Genomic DNA, 26,858 nt, shown 5'->3' with positions numbered 1-26,858 from the left:
ATGAGACGAGACTTCTGTGTAAATTGTAAAAAGTTTTACATAGGTTACACATGCTACACAGCTTCCTTCACGGCGTACAAATTTTTCTCCTCTTAAAATATGCACGTCACGTTTTGATTCATGCGAATAGTGGCTTGGTTTCTCAATACACATGACGTACTTTGTGTTTTTTTTTTTTTTAAATAGTGGAAATCACGGAAATTTGTGAATTACATGGGTACTATCGAACTTTCCCATATACTTGTTGACATTTCCGTCAAGTTTGGTTTTAATTAATCGTCCATTTCGTCTGATATAATTTGGCCATTGAAAACATTGACAAAACATAGAAGAACAATATTAGCTGTAAAATGCAGTTTAATTCACGATTTGTCTCTGCTGTTTATCCAATAATTAAAGATGCTCAGCCGAGAATTGTGAGTCTGTACATTTTTGAAAATGTTATTTACATTTATTTGATTTTATATATATATATATTTATTGATAACACGTTTTCATATTGTTCTAACTAACATAAGAATATATACAAAAAATAGTTTCGGTTATGGAAACTAACACGAGTTACTTCCCCTGAAAAATAGCTTTCCGGTGATGGAAACTACCTCGAGTTACCTCTCGTTTAACTATAAACTCCGCTTTCTGTATCCATATGACATAGATTGACAAAATACTGCAGCTGCTTAATCAGATACTAGAAGTAGCATGTTCTCTATTATTTTTTTTCCACTCCGAATCAAGTTTATAGTTGAAGTATTAAATAATAATAATAATAATATATGGACGCAAGCTTATTAAGCCTATATATCCAGATCAGAGTTTAAAGAATTAATATCTCGAAAATGGATCCGTGTGTTATTGTCTAGTTCATGATTATAAACACATTCAGTTTGCCTCCAATGTTTCTCCAATCGGGATTCGAAAGTTTTGATTGTTGGTGACGTCACAACGGCATTAGGAAGTGAATTCCAGTGGTTTACCACCTGTTCACAGAAAGAATACTTCCTCAGATTTAGTCTGCTCCTTCTTTTTAATAGTGGAAAACTGTGTTAACTCTTGTTATTGTTTTGTATCAGGAAATCCTCCGCGACAGCTCTATCATATCCTCCATGTGTTAGTTTGTATACTTGAATCATATCTCCTCTCAATCTTCTGAGCCTCAGTGTCGGCAATTTAAGGTCCTTAGCCTGCTTTCATAGCTTAGGTCTTTCATTCCCGGTATTTGTTTCGTTGCCCTTCTTTGCACATTTCCCAACTCATTTATGTCTTTTTAATGTAATTTATAAATTTTTAATCTAATTATTAATGTATATAGGTTCGCAATTGTGTTTTTCGTAACATGGATTTGTCTTCTGTTACAAAAGTAAATAAATAACCATTCATGACAAATTAAGTTATGTTATAGTTGGTACATCAATGGGACACTGAAAGTAGTTGCCTAGAATTATCCTTGAAACTATTGGACCAGTATCTGTTGGAAGACGACAGATTGCACATGCAATCCACTGTTTTTCTTGGATTCTTCAATGTCTTAATGGGACAAAAAATGGTGTACTTTATCCAACTAATTTTAAACGCTCGTTCAGTCTGTAACCTTGTCCCCTGTGACCTAGTCGAACACAAGAGGGATTCATACCAGCTGAGGATAAATTTCTAAATTACTAAGAAATTCTAAAGAAAGAGACAAAACTAAAAGACAAAATTCAAAGGAAAGAGAAAATTCCAAGGAAAGGAACAATTAGAGTTATATTACGATCAAGAAAACAAACCCTGGATATATGTCCAATAATCCTGTCGGTGGACAAAAGGCATCAGAATGGCAACAGATCCCTCAACACCAGTGTAATCCTAATTACCACATTCTTTTTTATAAGTTATTGTTCCTGGTGTGATAACCCGCCATTTCTCCATTGACAACACGTGACACTGTCATACATTATAAGCAATATACATATGCTACACATTATGTACAACTATTCTGACAAACATGTATTAAATGGGCATTACTTCGTCCCGACAACAGAAATATGACCCCCTCTAATTTTTATAGTATACCTATAGGAAGATCACAGTGTATCAGTAATGATACATCTTGGTTTTGACAAATTTAAGAAAATATGATTCGCTGACCCATCTTTCCAATAACTGCCAAAACTATGAACTTAATGAAATGTGTTATGAAATCATTGTCTTCCGCTCATTTCTGTTGTACAAAACAATAACACAACTTATTGAAATAGTTTTAACTGTTTTATTCTATCAAAATAAATGTAGAGGGTAAACTTGGTATTTCTAGAGTAGTAAAAATTAGTATCTGTGTTTTGCTATGGCAGTCAAAGTCTCAAAATCACCAGATTGGTTAGAGTGTTATGTTTATACTTGATGCGAGTATCCCAGTCTATTTCTCTGCTAATATCATCACTGGTACACTGTGTGATCTTCTTGGTATACTTTTTTAAAATGACAGCGGATTTATGGAGGATGAAATCATAAAAATGATAAAGTTTCTGGTTGACAATATTTTCGTCGAGTTTGGTGGTTAGATCTTCATACACAAGCTGTGCTCTTCTGTCGGCTGACTTGTTTTTGTTTTCACACGGTACTGAATTTTCTGAAGAGCTTATTGAAACAGGTCCAAAAGACCTTGCAAAGTCGTTAAATTCCATTTTCAGGTATATTGATGATGTGTTGCCTTTAAATAACAAGACATTTATTTACCACATCCATCGTCTATACCCACAAGAATTGGAAGTCAAAGACGCTACAGACTCTTCTACATCAGGTGCGTGTCTCGATCTTTTTCTACAACAAAACCAACATAGACAGCTTTCCAGACTTAATGTTATAAACATCGTGATTTAAATTTCTCTGTTGGTAATTTTCCATTTCTGGATAGCAATATCCCTGCATCCACCACCTATGGTATTTATTTGTCACAGTTGATTCGATATTCAAGGGCCTGTTCCCATTATTGCAATTTTCGTGCACAATGTCGTCAACTGACGGACAAACTCATGACACAAGGGTTAAAAGATGCAGATTGATGAAAATAATGGGGAAGTTTTTGTGGTCGTCATAGTGATCTCGTTGAGAAATATCTTCTATTTCTTTATGTAATATCAAGCTGGAAGTGTTTGATGCTCACAAGTTTGTCCCATTGTTGTATACCTTGATCTCATTCAAGAACATGGCATTGCTTACTTGGATTGACCAAGATTTAAATGGCGAATGTCCTCGATGAAGCAGAAGATGCTCTTGCCCTTCCCGGTCCTTTTCTCCTTGTACCATTCAGGGGTATCCGTGTAAAGTTTTCTTTTGTTCATATTTCGAACTAGTTTTATGGAATTTGAATTTGGATTATGCTTATGTTGACATGTTACTATTTTCTTGTTTTTTTATCCCTTGTTGGGCTATTCCATGTTTCTCACCCTCATACTGTCATTGGTTAATGCCAAGTTACATCATATCAACTTGGGATGTTATGAATGGTTACATTTTAGAAGATTTTGAACGCATACAAATAAATGTTTAACATATCAAAGGACATTTCAACCCCCTCGTTCAGGTAAACTATGTTATATTACGTATGTAATGTACAGAGAGAAACTGAAATGTAGTTTTAATAGGATCATAAAACAAGAGACATAAAGGGCCTGTATTGCTCATTTGGATATTTAAGTAAATAATGCAAAACTTAACAGTTCTTTAGAAGGAAAATACATCTACTGATGAGCCTAATCTAAGAGATACAGCTTCAAATTCCCTAGGGGTGTGAACAGAGATCAGATGTTAATCTTGATGTCCGGCAATGCTATTAAGTTATGAGATGATAATCTCAATAATTTCAAAGACATGATCTGTCCTGGGATGGGATCAGTCCCCAGGACAATTGATCAGTAATGTTTATCTCCTGATGCTCAGCAATGCTATATTTATACAGTTGGGATCACAACTTTTTCAAAGAACCAAAGATCCAAATGAATTGTTGATAGTGCAAAGCAATGATATGAAAATGAACTAAATCTACTTGGGGTTAGATTGCCTTGCTGGGCCTATCCCATCTGGCTTTAGGGGGCCGAAACCCATGCTTTATACAGCACCGATTTCCTTTCACCCAATCATGCTTCAGATCAAATATGGACGATATCCTGCAATTCCCAAAGAACAAGATACATCTTACAGACAATGATAGATTTTCCCTTTTAGGCCCCATCCCTCTAGACCCAGGGGGCCCCGAGGCCCACCATTTACACAAAACTGACTTTCCTTTACACAAGCATATTTCAGACCAAATTTGAACAATATCCTGCAATTCCCAAAGAGTAAGATAGATTTTAAAGAAACTGATTGATTTTCTTTGAAGGCCCAGCCCCTCTGGACCTATCATTTACACAAAACTGGTTCCCTTTTCCCCAAGGATGCTTCAGACCAAATTTAATTAAAATCCTCACAGTTGTTCATGAATAATTGCAATATATAGTAGAAGTTGTAAGATGACGAATGCCAGATGATGGATGGATGCCGGACCCCATGATATCAATATAGGTGGCCTGTTTTGGAGTGATGAATGAAGCCCACAAAAGGGAGTGATTTGCTTGTTAGATGTATTTCACCTCCGAAATACTCCCTCTAAATACAATGTTTAGTGTGGACCAAAGATCAATACTGTATCACTACTTCGGCCAGACATAGAGCTTTGAAGACCGATGCTTTAGTTGGAATTCAAACATCTCCAGACATTTCGACCCTCAACACCATGACATCCTCTTCAGATGTAATCAGTCAGCCATTGCTTATTGTAAGGTTTCCAATTTAACTGATTTCGCCAGCACCATAATCAGCATGATGACATATGACAATGTCATCAAACATTTTCTTTTTTTGAAATACAAGTTTTTTAAAATATGGATGATATTTTTTCCCCTACTTTAGCATCGATTGCCCCTTGCCAAAGACAAAGTTATGCTTCGGAAATTTAAGGATGGATGGAAGGACGGTCAGATAGATGGAAAAGGCAGCAATTACATGCTCCCCGTTATATACAGATGACAGTGAGATCACCTTGTTCTGCCCTTTTTACCTCAGTGTTATGAACATGCATATTTTGAAGGCAAATCAAGGTCAGGTGTAAAAGTGTTATTTTGGTAATAGTGAGTTACTAGTTACTTTAAAAAACATCCTTACATATATCATATATAATATCAATTTTCATTTACACATGTTCAAAAAAGTATTAAAGTCAACCCTATATAAGATATTACTGCATGGTACAGGCCAAAAACTATCTACCTAGGCCAGCCTTGTTAATAGCTGAAAATTTAATATACTTAACAAATTTCACTGTACCGGTCCTTTCAGTCAATTTTAGACTTTAATTGCATAATGCTAAATTCTAATTTTTTCAGAAAATCTCTCTGAATCTCTTTGTGTTGTAAAAAAGGTATATCCCTTGTAATAATATCACTACCATAGCCTACTTGAGAAGCTATACAAGTTTTTAATCTCCAAGATGATAAATTCAATCTATGTAATTTGAATACACTCATTTTCATGAAATTTTAATAAATAAAATGAATTAAATTTTCTCGTTTGCATTATAAACTGCAAAGCCAAAGGATCCTGAACACAAACAGCCACTTAGATAATTATATGGTGAGTTTAAGCCAGATAGATGATTTACATCTTGGCATACAAGAAATTTCTAAAACCCTTTCAATATTACTGTATACAAGGAACCTTCAACCAGGATTAGGCAAAGATGTTATGTATTTAATAGATTTATGTATAATTAAGAAAGCCTAATTAACAGTACACTGTTGGTGAACCTGAACTGTATATTGGTATGGCCATACATAAATATAAGTATATTCCAGGTTTCGTTATGACAGCTCAACACCAAGCTAAATGAAAAACTTCAACTTTGTGCAGTTAGGAAGTCAAATTCATCATTCAGTAAAGGCTAAAATCATAACTGACACCATTTGATTTCTTATATATAACAATAAAGCTGGTAATTCTTGAACATCTTTAACACAAATGCTGACAGGACACATCTGGAAAAGTTATCATTATTATGAAATTTGAGCATGATCTATTCAGTACTTCTCATGAAATAATAATAACATGGATTGTTTACAGATGGACGTACAGATGCACAGACAAGCTACAGACCAGATGTAGGGCGATTTTAGTAGCCCACAATTTGAAAAAAGCTTCAAACTGCGAAGAAAATGACACATACATATTTCATTTCCAATAACAAAAAAAAATGGCTACATTCAATTCTTGTATTTACAGCTCCATAAAATTTGTAGAAACAATAAAATTAGGTACAATTTTTCACAGTAAAATAGTTTCAACACAAATACATCATTAAAATTTCCTTTATAAGGATATCATCAATTCAAAGTACTTGAATCATTCCTAATGCTAAAGATATTTACACACAATATATCAGTGTAAAGTTCTCATATGAAACATAATCTTCAAAAAATTGTAAATTTATAATCTACCTTTTGTATCTGGTAAGTAAATCTCTTGAACTGGTCAACTCATCTGTTTTTAGTATTATGAATGGTACAATTACAAATGGGTTACAGAGAAATCTCTTTTTAAAATAAAGCTAGAAGACCGTAAAAAGTCACCTCAAAATTTCACCAATTTTGTTAATGTATAACTTTTTTTTTGTTGAAGTAGAAACAGTCTCTTGCAAATCATCACAACAGTTCAACTTGAGATGATATTGAATGGTGATAAAAACTGTAAAATATTGTAATATAATATTGTAAATAAACCAAAATCTTTGAGTCTATTAATATTCCATTGCAGCCTTTGATAACACATATTGCTAGTAGGCTTTGGAGCAAGGAGGCATATCTGGGTGGGTGATAATGATGGAAAAGCACCTATTAGGACAACTTCTATATAAGTATGTATCGTGTCATTAATCTATGGTTGTGACAGCTTTAATGGTTGAACTAGAGGGTTTTTGATAATGTATGATGTTACGAAATTACAGTTATGGAGGAATGTCAGGATTTAAAGGGTGAAGTAAGTTTCATCACAGTGTAAACCATATACATGATTCATAAAGTATGTCTATGGACATGTCTTCAGGCAAATGAGTTCAAGTAAGAATAATGAGGGTATGTTTATAACGAGGACTTACCAGCTTTTATCATATAATCTGTCTGTTGTTTGTGTATTTGTCCCTCGTGTAATTTTCCATCTGTTGTCCTACTTTATGTTTGTGACGTATTAATATGTACATAATACAACACAATAGCTGCCTCGGTTTTATTTAACCATCCACATTTTCACATTAAAACCTGTCAAAATGTGACTTTTCTGAGTTACGTGATTAAAAGTACATTAAATTTTTTTTTAATTTAAGGTGATAATATATCAAAAGCATATGACCAGTTTCATTAAATAGAGACTCATTTAATGCATGCATGGTATCAAAATGCTAAGGTATGAAAGCATGTACCAGGCTGAATGAGTTTGTATGATGACCTATGAAAATCCTTTGTGTATGAATTGTGAAGATATAATTCAAGAATTTATGAAGTCAGTGAAGCAAGTTAATATGTTCAGGTTTTGACTGCAATTTTAAACATAGATGAAAATTTAGAAGTAAACTTATTTTCAATTGAAATCATATCCCTCTATAATATGTATATATAGAGATTAAAAAATGAATGCCCATATTTTCAAGTAAGAAGCAAATTTGAGTCAAAAGATTCCCTGTACCAACAATATTTATCAAACCAAATAATTTTTGAGAAGACCATTGCAAATCATTTTAACATTGCTGTTGAATCCACTGACTCCTTATAATAGCTTTTCCAACACCAGGACAAAGATTGTAATTAAAGAGTAATCCCCCTTCCTCAGGTTGTACTGGTTGGCTTGTTGTCTTCCCTGCTATCTTCGTGAGAAGTCTTTTTATCGTCCTTTTTATCTCCAGTGTCCCCTTCACCCTTTTCCTTGTCATCATATAGGTCATGTTTCCACACACTTTCCCCACTGGTGGAGGAAGCTGGCTTCCAGTTGGAGTTCCAACCTGCATCAGAAATCAGAGGAAGTCAGTGAACGACTACATGACAAGTGATGAGTACCAGTAATAAACCATCTTACTATTGCCAGGATCTTGTGATAAACATTGCACTCAAGGTATTGTGGTTTGTTTTTTAAGATTGATGTTAATTAGATAAACAGATCAATGAATTAATAATGACGTTAGTTTATCATTTCTGGGTGTCTTTGAAGTTTTTGTTTCTTTGTGGTTGTATTGAAATCAGCTTTTAAATCAATGAATCAATAAAAACAAAATACAACTGATTTATAAATAAATACTTCCTAAAGTAATCAAGTACATGGTACTGAGATTTATTCCTAAAGCAATCAAGTACATGTTACTGAGTCTGTTTTTAAAGCAATCAAGTACATGGTACTGAGATTTATTCCTAAAGCAATCAAGTACATGGTACTGAGATTTATTCCTAAAGCAATCAAGTACATGGTACTGAGATTTATTCCTAAAGCAATCAAGTACATGGTACTGAGATTTATTCCTAAAGCAATCAAGTACATGGTACTGAGATTTATTCCTAAAGCAATCAAGTACATGGTACTGAGATTTATTCCTAAAGCAATCAAGTACATGGTACTGAGATTTATTCCTAAAGCAATCAAGTACATGGTACTGAGATTTATTCCTAAAGCAATCAAGTACACGGTACTGAGATTTATTCCTAAAGCAATCAAGTACATGGTACTGAGATTTATTCCTAAAGTAATCAAGTACATGTTACTGAGATTTATTCCTAAAGCAATCAAATACATGGTACTGAGATTTATTCCTAAAGCAATCAAGTACATGGTACTGAGATTTATTCCTAAAGCAATCAAGTACATGTTACTGAGTCTGTTTTTAAAGCAATCAAGTAGATATTGCTGAGATATATTCCTAAAGCAATCATGTACATGGTACTGAGATTTATTCCTAAAGCAATCAAGTACATGTTACTGAGATTTATTCCTAAAGCAATCATGTACATGGTACTGAGATTTATTCCTAAAGCAATCAAGTACATGGTACTGAGATTTATTCCTAAAGCAATCAAGTACATGTTACTGAGTCTGTTTTTAAAGCAATCAAGTAGATATTGCTGAGATATATTCCTAAAGCAATCAAGTACATGGTACTGAGATTTATTCCTAAAGCAATCAAGTACATGGGACTGAGATTTATTCCTAAAGCAATCAAGTACATGGTACTGAGATTTATTCCTAAAGCAATCAAGTACATGGTACTGAGATTTATTCCTAAAGCAATCAAGTACATGTTACTGAGTCTGTTTTTAAAGCAATCAAGTAGATATTGCTGAGATATATTCCTAAAGCAATCAAGTACATGGTACTGAGATTTATTCCTAAAGCAATCATGTACATGGTACTGAGATTTATTCCTAAAGCAATCAAGTACATGGTACTGAGATTTATTCCTAAAGCAATCAAGTACATGTTACTGAGTCTGTTTTTAAAGCAATCAAGTAGATATTGCTGAGATATATTCCTAAAGCAATCAAGTACATGGTACTGAGATTTATTCCTAAAGCAATCAAGTACATGGTACTGAGATTTATTCCTAAAGCAATCAAGTACATGTTACTGAGATTTATTCCTAAAGCAATCAAGTACATGTTACTGAGATTTATTCTGTCAAGTTTTAAAGCAATCAAGTAGATATTGCTGAGATATATTCCTAAAGCAATCAAGTACATGGTACTGAGATTTATTCCTAAAGCAATCAAGTACATGGTACTGAGATTTATTCCTAAAGCAATCAAGTACATGGTACTGAGATTTATTCCTAAAGCAATCAAGTACATGGTACTGAGATTTATTCCTAAAGCAATCAAGTACATGGTACTGAGATTTATTCCTAAAGCAATCAAGTACATGGTACTGAGATTTATTCCTAAAGCAATCAAGTACATGTTACTGAGTCTGTTTTTAAAGCTATCAAGTAGATATTGCTGAGATATATTCCTAAAGCAATCAAGTACATGGTACTGAGATTTATTCCTAAAGCAATCAAGTAGATGGTACTGAGATTTATTCCTAAAGCAATCAAGTAGATGGGACTGAGATTTATTCCTAATGCAATCAAGTAGATATTGCTGAGATATATTCCTAAAGCAATCAAGTACATGGTACTGAGATTTATTCCTAAAGCAATCAAGTACATGGTACTGAGATTTATTCCTAAAGCAATCAAGTAGATATTGCTGAGATATATTCCTAAAGCAATCAAGTACATGGTACTGAGATTTATTCCTAAAGCAATCAAGTACATGGTACTGAGATTTATTCCTAAAGCAATCAAGTACATGGTACTGAGATTTATTCCTAAAGTAATCAAGTACATGGTACTGAGATTTATTCCTAAAGCAATCAAGTACATGTTACTGAGTCTGTTTTTAAAGCAATCAAGTAGATATTGCTGAGATATATTCCTAAAGCAATCAAGTACATGGTACTGAGATTTATTCCTAAAGCAATCAAGTAGATGGGACTGAGATTTATTCCTAATGCAATCAAGTAGATGGAACTGAGATTTATTCCTAAAGCAATCAAGTACATGGTACTGAGATTTATTCCTAAAGCAATCAAGTACATGGTACTGAGATTTATTCCTAAAGCAATCAAGTACATGGTACTGAGATTTATTCCTAAAGCAATCAAGTACATGGTACTGAGATTTATTCCTAAAGCAATCAAGTACATGGTACTGAGATTTATTCCTAAAGTAATCAAGTACATGGTACTGAGATTTATTCCTAAAGTAATCAAGTACATGGTACTGAGATTTATTCCTAAAGCAATCAAGTACATGTTACTGAGTCTGTTTTTAAAGCAATCAAGTAGATATTGCTGAGATATATTCCTAAAGCAATCAAGTACATGGTACTGAGATTTATTCCTAAAGCAATCAAGTACATGGTACTGAGATTTATTCCTAAAGCAATCAAGTACATGGTACTGAGATTTATTCCTAAAGCAATCAAGTACATGGTACTGAGATTTATTCCTAAAGCAATCAAGTACATGGTACTGAGATTTATTCCTAAAGTAATCAAGTACATGGTACTGAGATTTATTCCTAAAGTAATCAAGTACATGGTACTGAGATTTATTCCTAAAGCAATCAAGTACATGTTACTGAGTCTGTTTTTAAAGCAATCAAGTAGATATTGCTGAGATATATTCCTAAAGCAATCAAGTACATGGTACTGAGATTTATTCCTAAAGCAATCAAGTACATGGTACTGAGATTTATTCCTAAAGCAATCAAGTACATGGTACTGAGATTTATTCCTAAAGTAATCAAGTACATGGTACTGAGATTTATTCCTAAAGCAATCAAGTACATGTTACTGAGTCTGTTTTTAAAGCAATCAAGTAGATATTGCCGAGATATATTCCTAAAGCAATCAAGTACATGGTACTGAGATTTATTCCTAAAGCAATCAAGTACATGGTACTGAGATTTATTCCTAAAGTAATCAAGTACATGGTACTGAGATTTATTCCTAAAGCAATCAAGTAGATGGAACTGAGATTTATTCCTAAAGCAATCAAGTAGATGGAACTGAGATTTATTCCTAAAGCAATCAAGTACATGGTACTGAGATTTATTCCTAAAGCAATCAAATACATGGTACTGAGATTTATTCCTAAAGCAATCAAATACATGGTGCTGAGATTTATTCCTAAAGCAATCAAGTACATGGTGCTGAGATTTATTCCTAAAGCAATCAAGTACATGGTGCTGAGATTTATTCCTAAAGCAATCAAGTACATGGTGCTGAGATTTATTCCTAAAGCAATCAAGTACATGGTACTGAGATTTATTCCTAAAGCAATCAAATACATGGTACTGAGATTTATTCCTAAAGCAATCAAGTACATGTTACTGAGTCTGTTTTTAAAGCAATCAAGTAGATATTGCTGAGATATATTCCTAAAGCAATCAAGTAGATGTTACTATAAGTGGTATGTATACGTTGGTCTGTGTGGCTCTGATCCGGACAGATATTATCAACTGTGTTACAGTTGATTGTTTAGAAATGATAAATTATGCATGCTCACATGTTAGATGTCTGAAGAGTTCTAACAGCATTTGAGGATCAGAAAACTTCAATATTAATACTGCCAAATATTTCAATTTTTACATCATCCATATATAATAATCAGTTGAACAACACCATTTTGATTTCTCACTTGATTTAAACATATGTTATTGTAAATAAAGACAAATGGACGAGAGACTAGTTCTTAACTACAACTTAAAATATCTTATATAGTAATAGAAGTTGAATGTAAACACAAAACTTTAAGCATTGCTCCTTGTCATAGCAAGACAAACCCTATGTTTCATTCGAAAGAGGAATTACAGAGACATACAATAATGTAGTGAAGTATAATATTTGCTACCAGATCAATCTTCAATAACTGGGCATAGTAGATATAGGGTTTATAACGTCAACCTCGATCCTAATCTACCTCTGATCAAACTGTTTGGAGGACATTAAAGTCTAGACTATTTAAAGGTAACATGGTTATGGGTAGATATAAATAGTGTGATATAGGTACCTGTCCGTTCCTTGAAGGATGATGTCTTTGAGTAATAGTCTGATGAAGCTAAGGGGAGACAAACATTAACATCAGTTTATATTGTAACTAATTTCAAACAAATTCAAACCATCTCCATAGAAGTCTTACCTTTATAATTCCTAGGTTAGTACATGTTCCCACTTTCCCCTAACACCATACTCAATACATGATGAGACTGTGAACATTCCTATACCACTGTCAATACATGTTGAGTCTGTTAACATTCCTATACCACTGTCAATACATGTTGAGACTGTGAACATTCCTATACCACTGTCAATACATGTGGAGACTGTGAACATTCCTATACCACTGTCAATACATGTTGAGACTGTGAACATTCCTATACCACTGTCAATACATGTTGAGTCTGTGTACATGTTGAGACTATGAACATTCCTATACCATTGTCAATACATGTTGAGTCTGTGAACATTCCTATACCACTGTCAATACATGTTGAGTCTGTGAACATTCCTATACCACTGTCAATACATGTTGAGTCTGTGAACATTCCTATACCACTGTCAATACATGTTGAGTCTGTGAACATTCCTATACCACTGTCAATACATGTTGAGTCTGTGAACATTCCTATACCACTGTCAATATATGTTTGAGATTGAACATTCCTATACCACTGTCAATACATGTTGAGACTATGAACATTCCTATACCACTGTCAATACATGTTGAGTCTGTGAACATTCCTATACCACTGTCAATATATGTTTGAGATTGAACATTCCTATACCACTGTCAATACATGTTGAGTCTGTTAACATTCCTATACCACTGTCAATACATGTTGAGTCTGTTAACATTCCTATACCACTGTCAATACATGTTGAGACTGTGAACATTCCTATACCACTGTCAATACATGTGGAGACTGTGAACATTCCTATACCACTGTCAATACATGTTGAGACTGTGAACATTCCTATACCATTGTCAATACATGTTGAGTCTGTTAACATTCCTATACCACTGTCAATACATGTTGAGTCTGTGAACATTCCTATACCACTGTCAATACATGTTGAGACTGTGAACATTCCTATACCACTGTCAATACATGTTGAGTCTGTGTACATGTTGAGACTATGAACATTCCTATACCATTGTCAATACATGTGGAGACTGTGAACATTCCTATACCACTGTCAATACATGTTGAGACTGTGAACATTCCTATACCACTGTCAATACATGTTGAGTCTGTGTACATGTTGAGACTATGAACATTCCTATACCATTGTCAATACATGTTGAGTCTGTTAACATTCCTATACCACTGTCAATACATGTTGAGTCTGTTAACATTCCTATACCACTGTCAATACATGTTGAGTCTGTGAACATTCCTATACCACTGTCAATATATGTTTGAGATTGAACATTCCTATACCACTGTCAATACATGTTGAGTCTGTTAACATTCCTATACCACTGTCAATACATGTTTGAGATTGAACATTCCTATACCACTGTCAATACATGTTGAGTCTGTGAACATTCCTATACCACTGTCAATACATGTTTGAGATTGAACATTCCTATACCACTGTCAATACATGTTGAGTCTGTGAACATTCCTATACCACTGTCAATACATGTTGAGTCTGTTAACATTCCTATACCACTGTCAATACATGTTGAGTCTGTTAACATTCCTATACCACTGTCAATACATGTTGAGACTGTGAACATTCCTATACCACTGTCAATACATGTTGAGTTTGTGAACATCCTTAACCACTGTCAATACATGTTTGAGACAGATTATTACAAACCAAGTATGCAATATTTCCAATAGACATGAAACAAAATGAGCTCAGAAATCTAATTTTCCTATATAAACTATAGTAAACTTTATTCCCCCCCCCCCATGAGGATATGTGAGAGCGTTTGGCCATGAATTTCACAATTTTGGAAAAGCACCTTAATATGCTTCCCTTAAAAGATTCTACCATTCCACCATTCTGGTTCTTGAGAAGAATATTTTTGAAATCCGAGTCAATTTGATTCCTATTGGCCTGCCCCTCAGGCCCCTAGGGGGTGGGGACTGTATAATTCACAATTTTGGTTCATCTTATGCCAGGGAAAGTTTCTGCAAAATTTCGTTGAAATTAGATGCAGGGTTTTTGAAAAGAAGTTGAAAGTGTTCAATTGTTTACGGACACACAACGCCGGATGAATAGTATTAGGTCACCATGAGACATTGTCTCAGATGACCTCAGGTGACCTAAAATCTGTGATTTCTGAACAATAGATTGACATCTATTGCAGTAGAGTAAGTGTTTCTAAAGATAATCATTTTATAATCAATATGTTTCCCTCAGAATTGCCATTTCCTACCAATAGTTTCCTGCCTTGTTAGCATGCTTTTAACCATTTCGTCATGATATTGACCCTGAGAGTTCAAACTCTAATTTATTTTCATAATTTTGTGTAAATGGAACAGGTTCAACAATATTCAATTGATTTTGTTCAAACTGACCTAATTTTTACTGCACATGACTGTCAATACCAGTTCATACCTCCTAATACCACCTTTAATACATATTTACACTGACTATGAATCTGCAAATGTCACACTCAATACATGACCATTTAGTGAACCTCTTGACACAACCATCAATACATGTTCCAACTTACAGTAAATGTTTACTTTCATGGCAACTTACTGTGATAACCTCGCCCTCTATAGTTGCTGTTGAAGGGGCGTCTAAATCCACGAGGACGGAAATTGGGGATGAAGTTCGTTCCTTTATAATTGCTACCTCTGTTGTTATTTCTATAGTTGGTGCTGCTGCTATTTCTGTAGGTGGCACTGCTGCTGCCTCTGTCATTATATGAGCCTCTGGTACGGAACCCCTGTCTGTAAGGTCGTCTGGTATACCGTCCACGTCCAACATATCCTTTATCCTCATCCTCACGATTATCATGCTGCAGATAATGTGTAAATGAATCACTACAGTGAATTGTAGATCAGTACCAGTATTCTCAGGTTAAAGTTACATTAACGACTGTTATTTTAAACAGATTGTGAATTGATCACATAATTGGCTCTTGTTATGCTATACAGTCATATCAAAATATCTTTAAGACGTGTAATAACACTCTTTTGATTACATAAAAAAGTTACATCTTGATGAAGTCTGATGGTTGCGCCATTAATGAAAAACGTATCATTGACTTTGAAACAAATTTGTCTTGTAAGGAAACTTGAGAGTTTTTGCTCACTTTTCAGACACTTACACTTATGCCTATATAATATGGAGTTGATTAAAGTTGTTAAATAATTTTTCAAGTCACAAATTACAATATCAATAAAACAAAAACCCATTCCTGATGATAAGCCCATCCACACCTATCACAGAAACAGCAGAATATTCACTGAATGTTACAGTGCTGTAATTATTCTGTAATAAGCCCTTCTCCCACCTCACCCCTCCCTTGATTTATTCCAGGACAAACACTGATGTTGTAAAACTGATATTTCAAAATATCTCAGTCTCATTTGTCATATATTTTCCCACTTTTATAGACCAACTGGTACTATCAGATTACAGACACAGCTGAAGCTCTTCTAAAACTTTGGTAAATAATGATAAGTGAAAAAGTCAAATATGAATGAAGTCAAGAACATTTTGCTTTCTTCCACAACCACCAATTTTTTTAGGTCAGATTGGTATGCTCTTAGAGTATTTTTTTTTCAAAGCTCTTGTTTCTCACTGACCAATGGTCAAACTTTGAACTTCTGAGGACAGATAGCCACAGCATGTGAATTTATAAATATTACTGGTTCAGATCATCCAGTTGCCCCTAAAGTGTGGAGTGTTGTGTTATGTCCTATTAACAGCATGGGTCATTAAAAGATGAGCCAGGTTTGGGCGGTGGATGAGAGCCAGAGTCATGCAGAAAAAACACCGCCCTGGTGATTGCCTCCAACCAATAGTCCAAAGGTGGAGGACTTGTGACAAAGACAGTCAGGCGCCTCAACCACTAGGCCACCATGGCTAGAAATCAGCCCTAAATTATAATCAGGTACTGGGATGGATTAACAGAGAATTCTTCAAAACCGTTGACAAGGAAGATTAAGAAATATCTTATCACACGTGTCATATCTATATCACTTTGTATATACAAACCTATACACTATTTATCATATAAATGGTACACACAAAAACCTTTTTGCTGACCTCTTTCTGACCTGTTAAATGACCCCTGACATTACCTCATAGTACATTGGATTCTTAGGTATCATCTCCGGCTTGTCCTTCCATTCTTCTGACTTGTACCGATCTGTTAACAATAAAAGTAGACGTGTCACCCCAATGACCATCTACCACTTATTAAAACTGTGTATAGATGTTTATGTGATTACAGTTTAAGCTCATTTTACACCAATTGTTTTGTTGTTTAGGTCAAGTCCATCTACTGTAAACTGAACTAATTTGGCAAAATCAAAATTTTGTGTATTAACACTTTTTAAGTGCATATATGAATTGGTACATACACAATAATTACTTCATAATCAGACTACAGAAACTGCATATTCTAGTGCAATACCTTCAGGGCCAAAAATGCTCAAATCAGATAAATGCTAAAATATGTATGTTTAGACTATGACCATGACTGTGGCATGAAAAAATATAACAACACTATTTTACTTTCCATTTGACGTACTCATTCCTTCTCAGTAAAAGTTTATGTTTTGGTCCCCTCTTTTCTGACAATCTTACACAATGTAAATATAGTAACAAGGATAGAATTACCAACTAAATTGTTAGTTTGACGGGTTTATCATTCTGTGAGCTGCTACGGTCTTTTTAAAGTGGTGTCCCCTGTAGTAGCTGGTGGACCATGGCTACCTACCTAAATATTAGGAGGCCTGCCATTCAGAGCAATTGGGGCAGTGTCTTGTCAAAGGGTACGACCATGACACCACAGACAATTACATTCACATGTCATCCAGAGAAATTAGGGTAAAGTGTCTTCTCAAAGTGCACAACAACACCACAGACAAATATGTTTTCAGTTTCCCTGAGAAACACAAATTTGCAGGAGTAGATTACATACGTCACAGCTCTCTGAGTTACTGTGATCCCTGTCTAATTTTATTGAACAAGTTTCTATTAAAGAAGATCTCAGAGAGACCTGCCCCTCCCCCCACCATTATAATGGATTTTCCCCCTCTTTGCTTATCTATATTTGTTTTTATTCCTTTGTTGTATTTATTGACAGGAGAAGTAATCATATGTCAACAACATCAGGCAAGAGCAGCTGATAATCAGACATCTTTCATCTGTCCCAAATAACTAGAGACCATGGGGAATCTAAAAATGAAATTAGAGTTAATCTAATACTTCAGGTATAGTGATAACAAACTATGATTGTCAAAATCAAAGATGGCTGCTTGTCGATCATTTTGATTTTCTGATCTGTTTCAAAACTCAGGAACAGGAACATACATGTGAAATTTGAGAACGATTCACCTCCAGTGCTTCTCAAGAAATAGAGATAACAAGAGGCCTAGCGGTCTTGTCAATCACCCGAGATAAGCAATATTGAATATAAAGGTTAAAGGACAGTTATCAAGTGTCATGAAACAGAAATTGTGACATTGAATATAGACAGCGTCAATACATGCATTCCACCAAAACTGTCATCCTATACTGATGATTCTTATAAAGTTAATTCCAGTGGGAAATAACCAACCTTGAGCTCAAAAATACAATTTTTCTACAAAAATTACAGTAAAGTCTAAAAAAATATTCCTCCCCAGGAAGAAATTTGAGACTCGTTTTGGTAATTAAAGTACCTTAAGATGCTTCCATTCATGAAGAACATTTGATTATACCATATCTGGGTGTTGAGAAGAAGAATTTTGAAATTTAAGTCAATTTGACCCCTTTTGGTCCTGCCAATCAGCCTCTGAGGGTCAGTCAGGATCAAAATGGGCATACCATCAGGCCGTCACCATTCAATCATAATTCTAACCAAGTTTGAAACATTTCTAATGGAAATTAAACAAATTATGCTAAAAAATCTAGTTTTCCTACATGAACTATAATAAAGTTTACCCCCTGTCCATGAAATTATGTGAGACCCAGGGGCCATGAAATTCACAATTTGGTAAAGCACCTTAAGATGCTTCCATTCATATAGAGTATTTAATCCTACCACATCTGGGTGTTGAGAAGAAGATTTTTGAAATCTGAGTCAATTTGACCCCTTCTGGCCCCATCTCTCAGGCCCCTGGAGATAGAAACTGTAAAATTCACAATTTTGTTTCATCTTAGACCAGGGAAGGTTTCTGCAAAATTTCAATTAAAATTGGATTAGGAGTTTTTGAGAAGAAGTCGAAAGTGTTAAATTGTTTACGGATGCACGACACACGACACACAAAGCACAACGCCGGATGATGTGTATTAGAATAGGTCACCATGAGACTTTGTCTCAGGTGACCTAAAAATAGAAATAATGATAATTGCTTATGGACCGAATGACTGACAATAGACAATGAGTGATATGGACAGCTCACCATTTGATGGTGGGCTATAAATACCAAGTGGTCACTTTGACAAATCTACAGTCCGCTTTACCTGCATCTAGCCTTCCAGGACGATTAGAGAAATCAGGCAAAACTTCTGTTTCTGTCACCATTTTATTTCTTCTGTCTAAATAATTCAAACAGAAAAGAAATAGATTAATGATTAAATCCTTCATACAGATATTGTACACTAATATAATAAGCCATGATGTAAACAACTTGATAGCATCGTTTTAGGAAAAACGTAGATCTAATAAATACTGCGAGACTTAATAATTCAGCTAAACCAGTGGAGGCTCCCACTAATGAAATCTTCACAGTTCAGTGAAATCAGCACCAAATGATTCCTAATATGGTGAGATCTCCATGGTGACTGGACGATCACACAATAATACAGAATACCTAAGAATTCTATTAACATAATACCTGTGGATCTACTACGATCCTGTTGTCTGTCGCCAGATTTGTCATGGTATCTTTCTCTACTATGGACACGGTCATCCCGGTGACTGTGTTTCCTCTTGGCCTCAATCTTCTTCCTGGCAAAGAAACATCATTCTTTTTTAAAATGGTACACCTCGAGGATACTGTATCAATACTAATTCATCATAATTCAAACTAAATATAAAATCTATCCAAGCTCCAGTCTGTAGAATAATATAAAGTTACAAATGCAAGAACTTACAAGTACAGGTTGGTACCACTATAGATCCTTCTTACAGAGAGTCACAGACCATTACTCTTTACTTCATAAATCTATTCTTAAACAAGTTTAGTTTACTTTTGCTTTATGACCTATCAACAGCTAGTCATTTAAGGTTTGGGTGGTGGATGATCACTGGAGCCTGCAGCTGTTACCTGGTGACTGCCTCACACAGGCCTTGAACCTACGACCCAGAGGTGTAAACTAAGGCTAGTGATAAAGATGGTCAGATACCCTATTCCGTCACCATGGCTCTGTAGAACCATTACTCAGACATTCTGGTAAGATATGGTAGGGAAATCCCCTACCCAAACAACAGGATAATATTTTGGTTCTAAAATAAAAAGGTATAGTAAACGAAAGAAATTCCCTTGAGAGATAAGCAATAAAAAATTATTGAAGTGAGTGAAGTTTGATACAAATCCCTCAAGGAATAATATCACTAAGTGCTGTTCAAAATTTTCTTTAAGTAGTAACGGTGACATAGATCTTAAACCCTAAAGCTTAAACTCATCCAAGGTAGTATGATTCTTTAGAAGTTTTTTCAAGGAATGAGGCTGCTAGAGGGTGTTACCTGAAAGGTGAAACAATAACCATACATCTCCCCCGATGTCTTTAGGACTTTCAAACAAGAGGGGATAACTGAATTAATAATCAAATAAAAACCAAAAAGAGGATCAAAAGTGAACAATTTACATGTAATGTATCCAAGTATATACAATATCTATATCTTACCTTGCATCAAATTGCTGGTCATCTTCGTCGTCGTCATCATCATGACGTCTCTTTTGCAGGCTGTGTCGGAGATCATTTGGGTTACGCTGAACGCGTGTCATTTTGGCAGCATCTCGAAATCTGGTGTTAGTCAGCAAACTTTCATACCTTGGGTCAGGTCGAGGGTCAAACCTGGAAATTTGTGTGGTAACAAAACATTCTGAATCCCTATGTTTTATTTATTTTGTTACTGATAGACTGTAATTTGACACAGACAAGTGGATAAGTGCAATATTATTTAACCATAAAATCAAGTACACATATATAGATACTTTTTGAACACCCACATAATTTGAGCCTCATTAGTAAATTTAATTTTATCTGTCATAAACTGTAAAAGTGATAATTATCATATGAGAGTAATAACACATTTGTATTGTTTTGCAATCAGACTTTTAAACACTGCTGATTCATAATCTTTCTGAGCAGCAATACAGTGTTACAAACCTCTACATATTAATATGGGATTTAGGCACATGCTCCAAGTATGAAAACTTCTCTGTGTACATGTAAAGAGTCTGATATGGCAATAACGCTCCTTTTAACGACTTTCAAAGAACAGACAGGAAATTCAAATTTTTATTTCTGCAGCTGAATTAAGAAAAACACATCTAGCTAGACTGCTGACAATGATTTTCTAAAAAATGTTTCATTGAACCAACAACCCTCAAATTTGACCATTTTACATGATTAATATGTGTATTAATTTTGATGAGGAATGAAGCCATGAATCCATTAGAGCACTTTCACAGACACAGGGATGGACTGACAAAGGGACAGACCAAGAGGAAAATTATAGTCCAGCCAATTCCTTGGTTTTAACCAGTAGGGGACTAATCAGCATCAAGAGCCGAGTTTTGTTTTGCTAAAATTGCATTGAATAGGAATTCTTAAGGTTTACATCTATTTCCCTATCAATAGTTATCATATGAGAGTAATAACATATTTGTATTGTTTAGAGTGTGGTGTATTGGTCACTTTCATCAGACAAATGACCACTGACATATGTAGTGTACAACAATGAAAGGTCAGACTCTCACATGTCTATGATCAAGAGCTAACCAAAGCTGAATTGACTACAGTACATTGCTACCATCTTGTGTATTTTGGTCTATAATCTGTTAACCATCTCGTCACACCATTTTCTACCTTAGTGTACATAGGATTATAGTGCAGCTGAAAAAGTTGGTCGTTTCCGTACCATCTCATACACTACATATGTCAGTGCTAGTAGGCTCCACACTGGTCATTTGTCTGATGACAGTGACTGTGTAGTTATTGAAGTGTCCCACTCTATATCTTCTACTGTTTGTGATACTTGTAAGAACTTCTATTCTATTAACATTACCAACCTGATGAAAATATTCCAAAATATTACATAACAGACCAGTCATGTAAATGAAAAAGATCTCAAATGTTTTGAATTGCTTCCAGTAATTATTTAAAGTTTATTTTTGAAGAGTACAGAGCACCATTCACAGTTTTGATCAGAGCAATTAAAACAGATACAGTAAGTTTTCAAAATGGCCACAAGAAAAGTGGGAGTCCAGGACTGAAATATTTGAATACCAAATGCCAGTGATGATCTTATCTCTGTGAATAAACCAGCAGTCAAAAGACCCTGGTTTTCTTACTTACTTGATCTGTGGTTCAGCATAATGGGAACTTTTCCTGAAAGGAAACATCACACAAATATTAATCTCATTCTTCTAGAACATAAAAACAAAATGGTCTTTTTCTCAATCGCAAAAAATATGCACATAAGTGAAATGTTTTAACAACACAAGAAAGGAAAGCTTTAAAAATGTTTCAGTGGTAAATATTCTAATTTCAGTGCTTTGGAGCTGAAATTATTGAACGAAAACATGATTGCACTATTTCCAGTGTTTGTATGTCAAGACATACTTTGTGAATGTGCAAATTCATCACTGCACCTATCTGATATTGTGTTAAAAATATGATTGCTCAAAAATAGTTGTGTTTTACAGTACTCATTGTTCACCATTACAATCAATACTACATCATGTACTACAATTACCTTGAACTCCTCATTTCTATAGAATACATAAGTTTGACCTATGTTTTGTATGCCCTACCCTGAAGATATTGATTTTATTCACATACTTGTCCCTTCACTCATAAAAGAGTAGGTACCATGCAGATAAAGTCGATAGAAAGGTAATGCTTACTGTGTATACTGATTTACCAATACAAAAGTAGTCAGTGAAAAGGTAATGCTTACTGTGTATACTGATTTACCAATACAAAAGTTAAAGAAAAAATCACTGTTCTTATTGGAAAAACAAATTGAATTACAAATTTCTCATCTTAAAGAATTTCTGTTAGAAAACAAGTCAGTTTGGTGCATCAGAACATTAACTTCCAGGTTTAGATATATGAAGAAATGTGTCAACTGTTATTGTCATGTTCTGCTCATTATCACATTTGACAAATGGAACATGATATTAAGCGGTTTCCACTGTACATCTAACTGTCATCTTTTTAATCTTTGCTTCCAATCTACAATGTCAGTTAAGTGATGCAACTGATTGTACAACTTTCTTCTCTTATTCAACATTTAAGGTCTCTGCATATTTAAAGTGTTCACCTTTCTCAGCAGATGTTTTCATGAAGCATATTCCTCTTTTTGTTTTAGCATGTGGACAGTATTTGACTTTTGAAATGACTTGCAGCTAGAAAGTTGACCTAATTAAAGGTGAACGAAATTAGATAAAGAGTTTTATATGGAGGCATGAAAATTTCTTACCCTTGTATGATTCGTCTATCTGATTCATAGGAATCCCGACGATTCTTTGGTTTAGAATGAGCTACACTTATGGTCCTTTTTTCCTCATAAACCTCATCATCCAAGATGTCGTCATGCCGAAAGACTTTTATCTCCTCTCTGTCAAAAATAGGAAGTCTTCCCTCATCTTTCCTATGAATATCTAAGGAATCCCCGGGCCGGAAATTACGTATGATTTGTCGACGAGGATCAGAGATCATATTAGGGCCCCGACGATGTATACCTATTGTAATATTATCCTCAATGATAAGAGGCAGTTCTAAGTTCTCCTCAAAAAAACCAAAACGGTTGTTCAGAGACATTTTAATTCCATTTGAGTGACTTGGCGGAATGGTCAGAGGCCCATTAATGGAATTGAAGTTTGCTGATGGAAACAGCATAGTAGAAGGGCCTGGCTCATGACTGTATCCCGGAGAAGGACTTCGTCTTCCCCTTGATACCCTCGATGAACCCTTCACATCACTGTATTGAAAGGACTGCTCCGGAGACCATGACCTTCGAGATTTTGGATCAAACCTGTCGACATTTGACCCTGTGTAAATTGGAGATCTGTCTTGGTTTCTACTAGTTGTTGATGGCCGGTGTTGTTTTGATGCTGAATAAATTGGTGACCGTGATCTGCCTCGATGACCACTAGTATCTAATCGCCTTGTTTCTTCCATCTTGTCTCTACAAGAGAAATGTCAAAACTGTTATCCCAAAAAAACTTTAAATCTTTGAACTACAAAATGTATTGAATGAAAATAAATGGGCTAAGTGTATCAATGATTTCTGTAGGATTGTTTAAGACGAATTAAGAAAACCATTTTCAAAAGTGCTCTAGCCATAATCATACCCCAAACCATTCCTCTTTAGAAGACAGATTTTGGATCATGAATGTATTAACAGGACGTCCACACCACAGGACAAAATTTTTCTAAACGTAATCTTACAATTAATTAACCCATCAAATCTACAATCAAGTTTGAATCACAATTAATTTGCAACAGTTTTTGGATGTTTACCTCCCTTGTGAAGATGGGTGTGCTGTCTTAGGTCGTGTTGGTAACTTCTGTCTTTGAGGTGACCCTTGTCCATATGGAGATGGGGTTCTGCTTCTTCTCTTCAAATTGTACGGTTTGCCAGAGGGTACTTGCTTCCTCATGGAAGAAGGGTAACTCCTATGTTGACTCTGATGAATTTTTGAGGGTGGTGATTTCCTTCTTGATGGTCGGGGTGACCTTGACCTTGATTGTACATATTTACTTTTTTTCTGATATGGTGACCTGGATCTTGATCTGCTCCTTGAATATGATCTAAAAATAGCGAACAAATCAAATCATTGTAAAATATTATTACAGCACACATAAACAGTTGTGTCTTAATAGTCCATTTAGACTTGTATACAAACAAACCTGACTTTAAAGCTAACTGCATATAACAAATACTCATCAATAAAGCATGCAGATTCCCAAGGATCCCAAATAAATACAATACAGAGTACTTGGATTTTTTTAGTAAGACCACCTGCCTGTAAAGACATTGTTTCTCTTCTACTTTCAGCAGCCTTTATAGACAGGTTTCACTATAAACACTTATGTGTAGAAAATATTCTAATTACACTTACTTTTAACAGTCGGAACTTTTTTTTCCTTATCAAAATAGATATTTTAGCAATATGATGTCAATTTATTGGATTAATCAATGCTATGGTTTATATTAATCAAAAACTTTATTTGTGGATGGAAATAAAATAAAAAAAAAATAAAAATAAAAATTTTCTACTAGATTTGAAATATGGCCAAGAAGAACTGTAAGGTGACTTAACATTGATGCCCATTGTATCATGAAAACACATTTTATTTCGTTCTGAATGTTTAACCAAAACCATGCATTGCAGCAGAGTATCCTTAGCCAACAACATTCAGTTCTTTGTTGACAATGGCACTTGGGCCCAACATTGCACTTGCTGTTGACTCTCTGCTACTTTAGGCACCTCAGGATTTAAATACATGGTTAGAAAGCCTTTGTTGTGCAAAATGTGCTCAGGACAAAAATGGTAACTGTATGGCAATGGTTTGATATGTTTTCAATTTTCTGAAGATCATAGCAGTACCATACTACTGTAATAGAACTGTATTTTCTCATTAAAATCTGCACCACAAAATGATGATATAAATAGTGCCAATTTTAAATGTTTCAGGAAATACACAGTGAGCTAAAATGTTCCTCAGTCAGAAGAATTACAAAAATATCTACAAAGCAATGTCAACGAAAGACATCATGAAATGAAAAAGTATTGTCGCCATGCACAGAAACTGAGAAAGTCGTCTTGTAGACGATTCCAGAGTGGTATCCACTATAAACTACATTCTAATATAGCCATGGCTTCCTCGTATCTATATACTTCGAGATAAATTTGTTGAGATCACATCAAGGTGGAGGAGCGATTCCATATCTTGATCGACGAACCCGGTTTACAACGTTTTATCATAGATTTACAGAATCCATAAACAAACCCGTCAATGCTATTTATGGAGCAAACTATACCTCATCGAACACAAACTAAACATTGTATGCATACTACCTTTGACTCCTATGTCCGCGTGTCCTTTCCTTTGCTGGGGGCATTTTGACGTTGTTGGTGTTTATCGTTTATCTACTGATGAAAACATGAAGACATATTAAACCGCATTTTCACCAGTGGCCAGCGCCATTGCTCTGACTCAAGCGCCACCTATGAAAAATCATAAAGGGACATAATTTTGATACAATTTTGTGTTAAAGATGCGTGGACTTGAATTTTTCTCGTGAGGTTGCATACACTAAGTACACTATGGATATCAGACCCTGTTATTCAAACCAGATGTGTTCGTAAGATGTGTGTTTGTCAATCCGATTTTAGAAAGAGAAATACATCACATACAAATTAGTATCCGCTTTCGCTTTCTACATCCCTGTAACATGCCATGGCAAACCTAAAGGCACAAACCAAGTAATTTAATTGGTTCCAGGAGGAAAAAAGGTGACCAACCACAGACTGATACGCCCCTATTGAAGGCTACAAAGGAGCGACACTCAGCTCCAAATTCATCAGCCACAGACCTCGCTGCATAAAATAGTTTTCTCTAAAATGTACATAACTAGTCTTTTCAAAATAAACAGCAGAAGAGAGTTTGATTATTTTCAAATCGATTGTTCTAGCTTTATGACCAATGATATTTGTTACCTTACGATATCTATTAAATAAAATGATTGTTAATGCTACTTACATCTGCAATGCCATAGGTACTTTCAGTCAAAACTGCAAAAACTTATTGTTTAAATAGCATTTTAAGTTGAGTAAAAAAATA

At 34.8% G+C, this 26,858-nt stretch overlaps 1 protein-coding gene across 2 annotated transcripts; it reads right to left on the bottom strand.

The window, feature by feature from the left end:
* Positions 1–6,280: 6,280 nt before the first annotated feature.
* Positions 6,281–26,206, bottom strand: LOC132561469 (serine/arginine repetitive matrix protein 1-like). 2 transcript variants are annotated; one of them, XM_060226175.1, is made up of 11 exons: positions 26,093–26,206; positions 24,531–24,821; positions 23,488–24,195; positions 22,359–22,391; positions 20,682–20,852; positions 19,670–19,782; positions 19,296–19,370; positions 16,925–16,992; positions 15,372–15,633; positions 12,661–12,708; positions 6,281–8,062 (listed from the first exon to the last, which is right to left on the bottom strand). In XM_060226175.1, exons 1-11 carry the CDS (start codon positions 26,134–26,136, stop codon positions 7,890–7,892), a joined length of 1,986 nt encoding a protein of 661 aa, XP_060082158.1. In that variant the 5' UTR covers positions 26,137–26,206; the 3' UTR covers positions 6,281–7,889. The 2 variants fall into 2 exon arrangements, with proteins under 2 accessions (XP_060082158.1, XP_060082159.1); XM_060226176.1 differs by lacking the exon at positions 12,661–12,708.
* Between the last annotated feature and the right edge of the window lie 652 nt (positions 26,207–26,858).

The sequence above is a fragment of the Ylistrum balloti genome, unplaced genomic scaffold, assembly GCF_031769215.1.
Source record: "Ylistrum balloti isolate Yb309-2 unplaced genomic scaffold, AGI_CSIRO_Ybal_v1 Utg371212, whole genome shotgun sequence".
NCBI lineage: Eukaryota > Metazoa > Mollusca > Bivalvia > Pectinida > Pectinidae > Ylistrum > Ylistrum balloti.
Note: the sequence above shows the minus strand (reverse complement) of the source record. Positions and strands in the feature narration are given on the sequence as shown.

Bases quoted from the DNA above. Each gene is read 5' to 3' on its own strand.
- LOC132561469 (XM_060226175.1), bottom strand. From the start codon at position 26,136: ATGCCCCCAGCAAAGGAAAGGACACGCGGACATAGGAGTCAAAG. The intron at 24,196-24,530 runs GTAAACATCCAA...TTTCTCTTGTAG, and splicing joins CACCCATCTTCACAAGGGAG to AGACAAGATGGAAGAAACAA. The intron at 15,634-16,924 runs GTAATGTCAGGG...CATTATCTGCAG, and splicing joins AGAATCCAATGTACTATGAG to CATGATAATCGTGAGGATGA.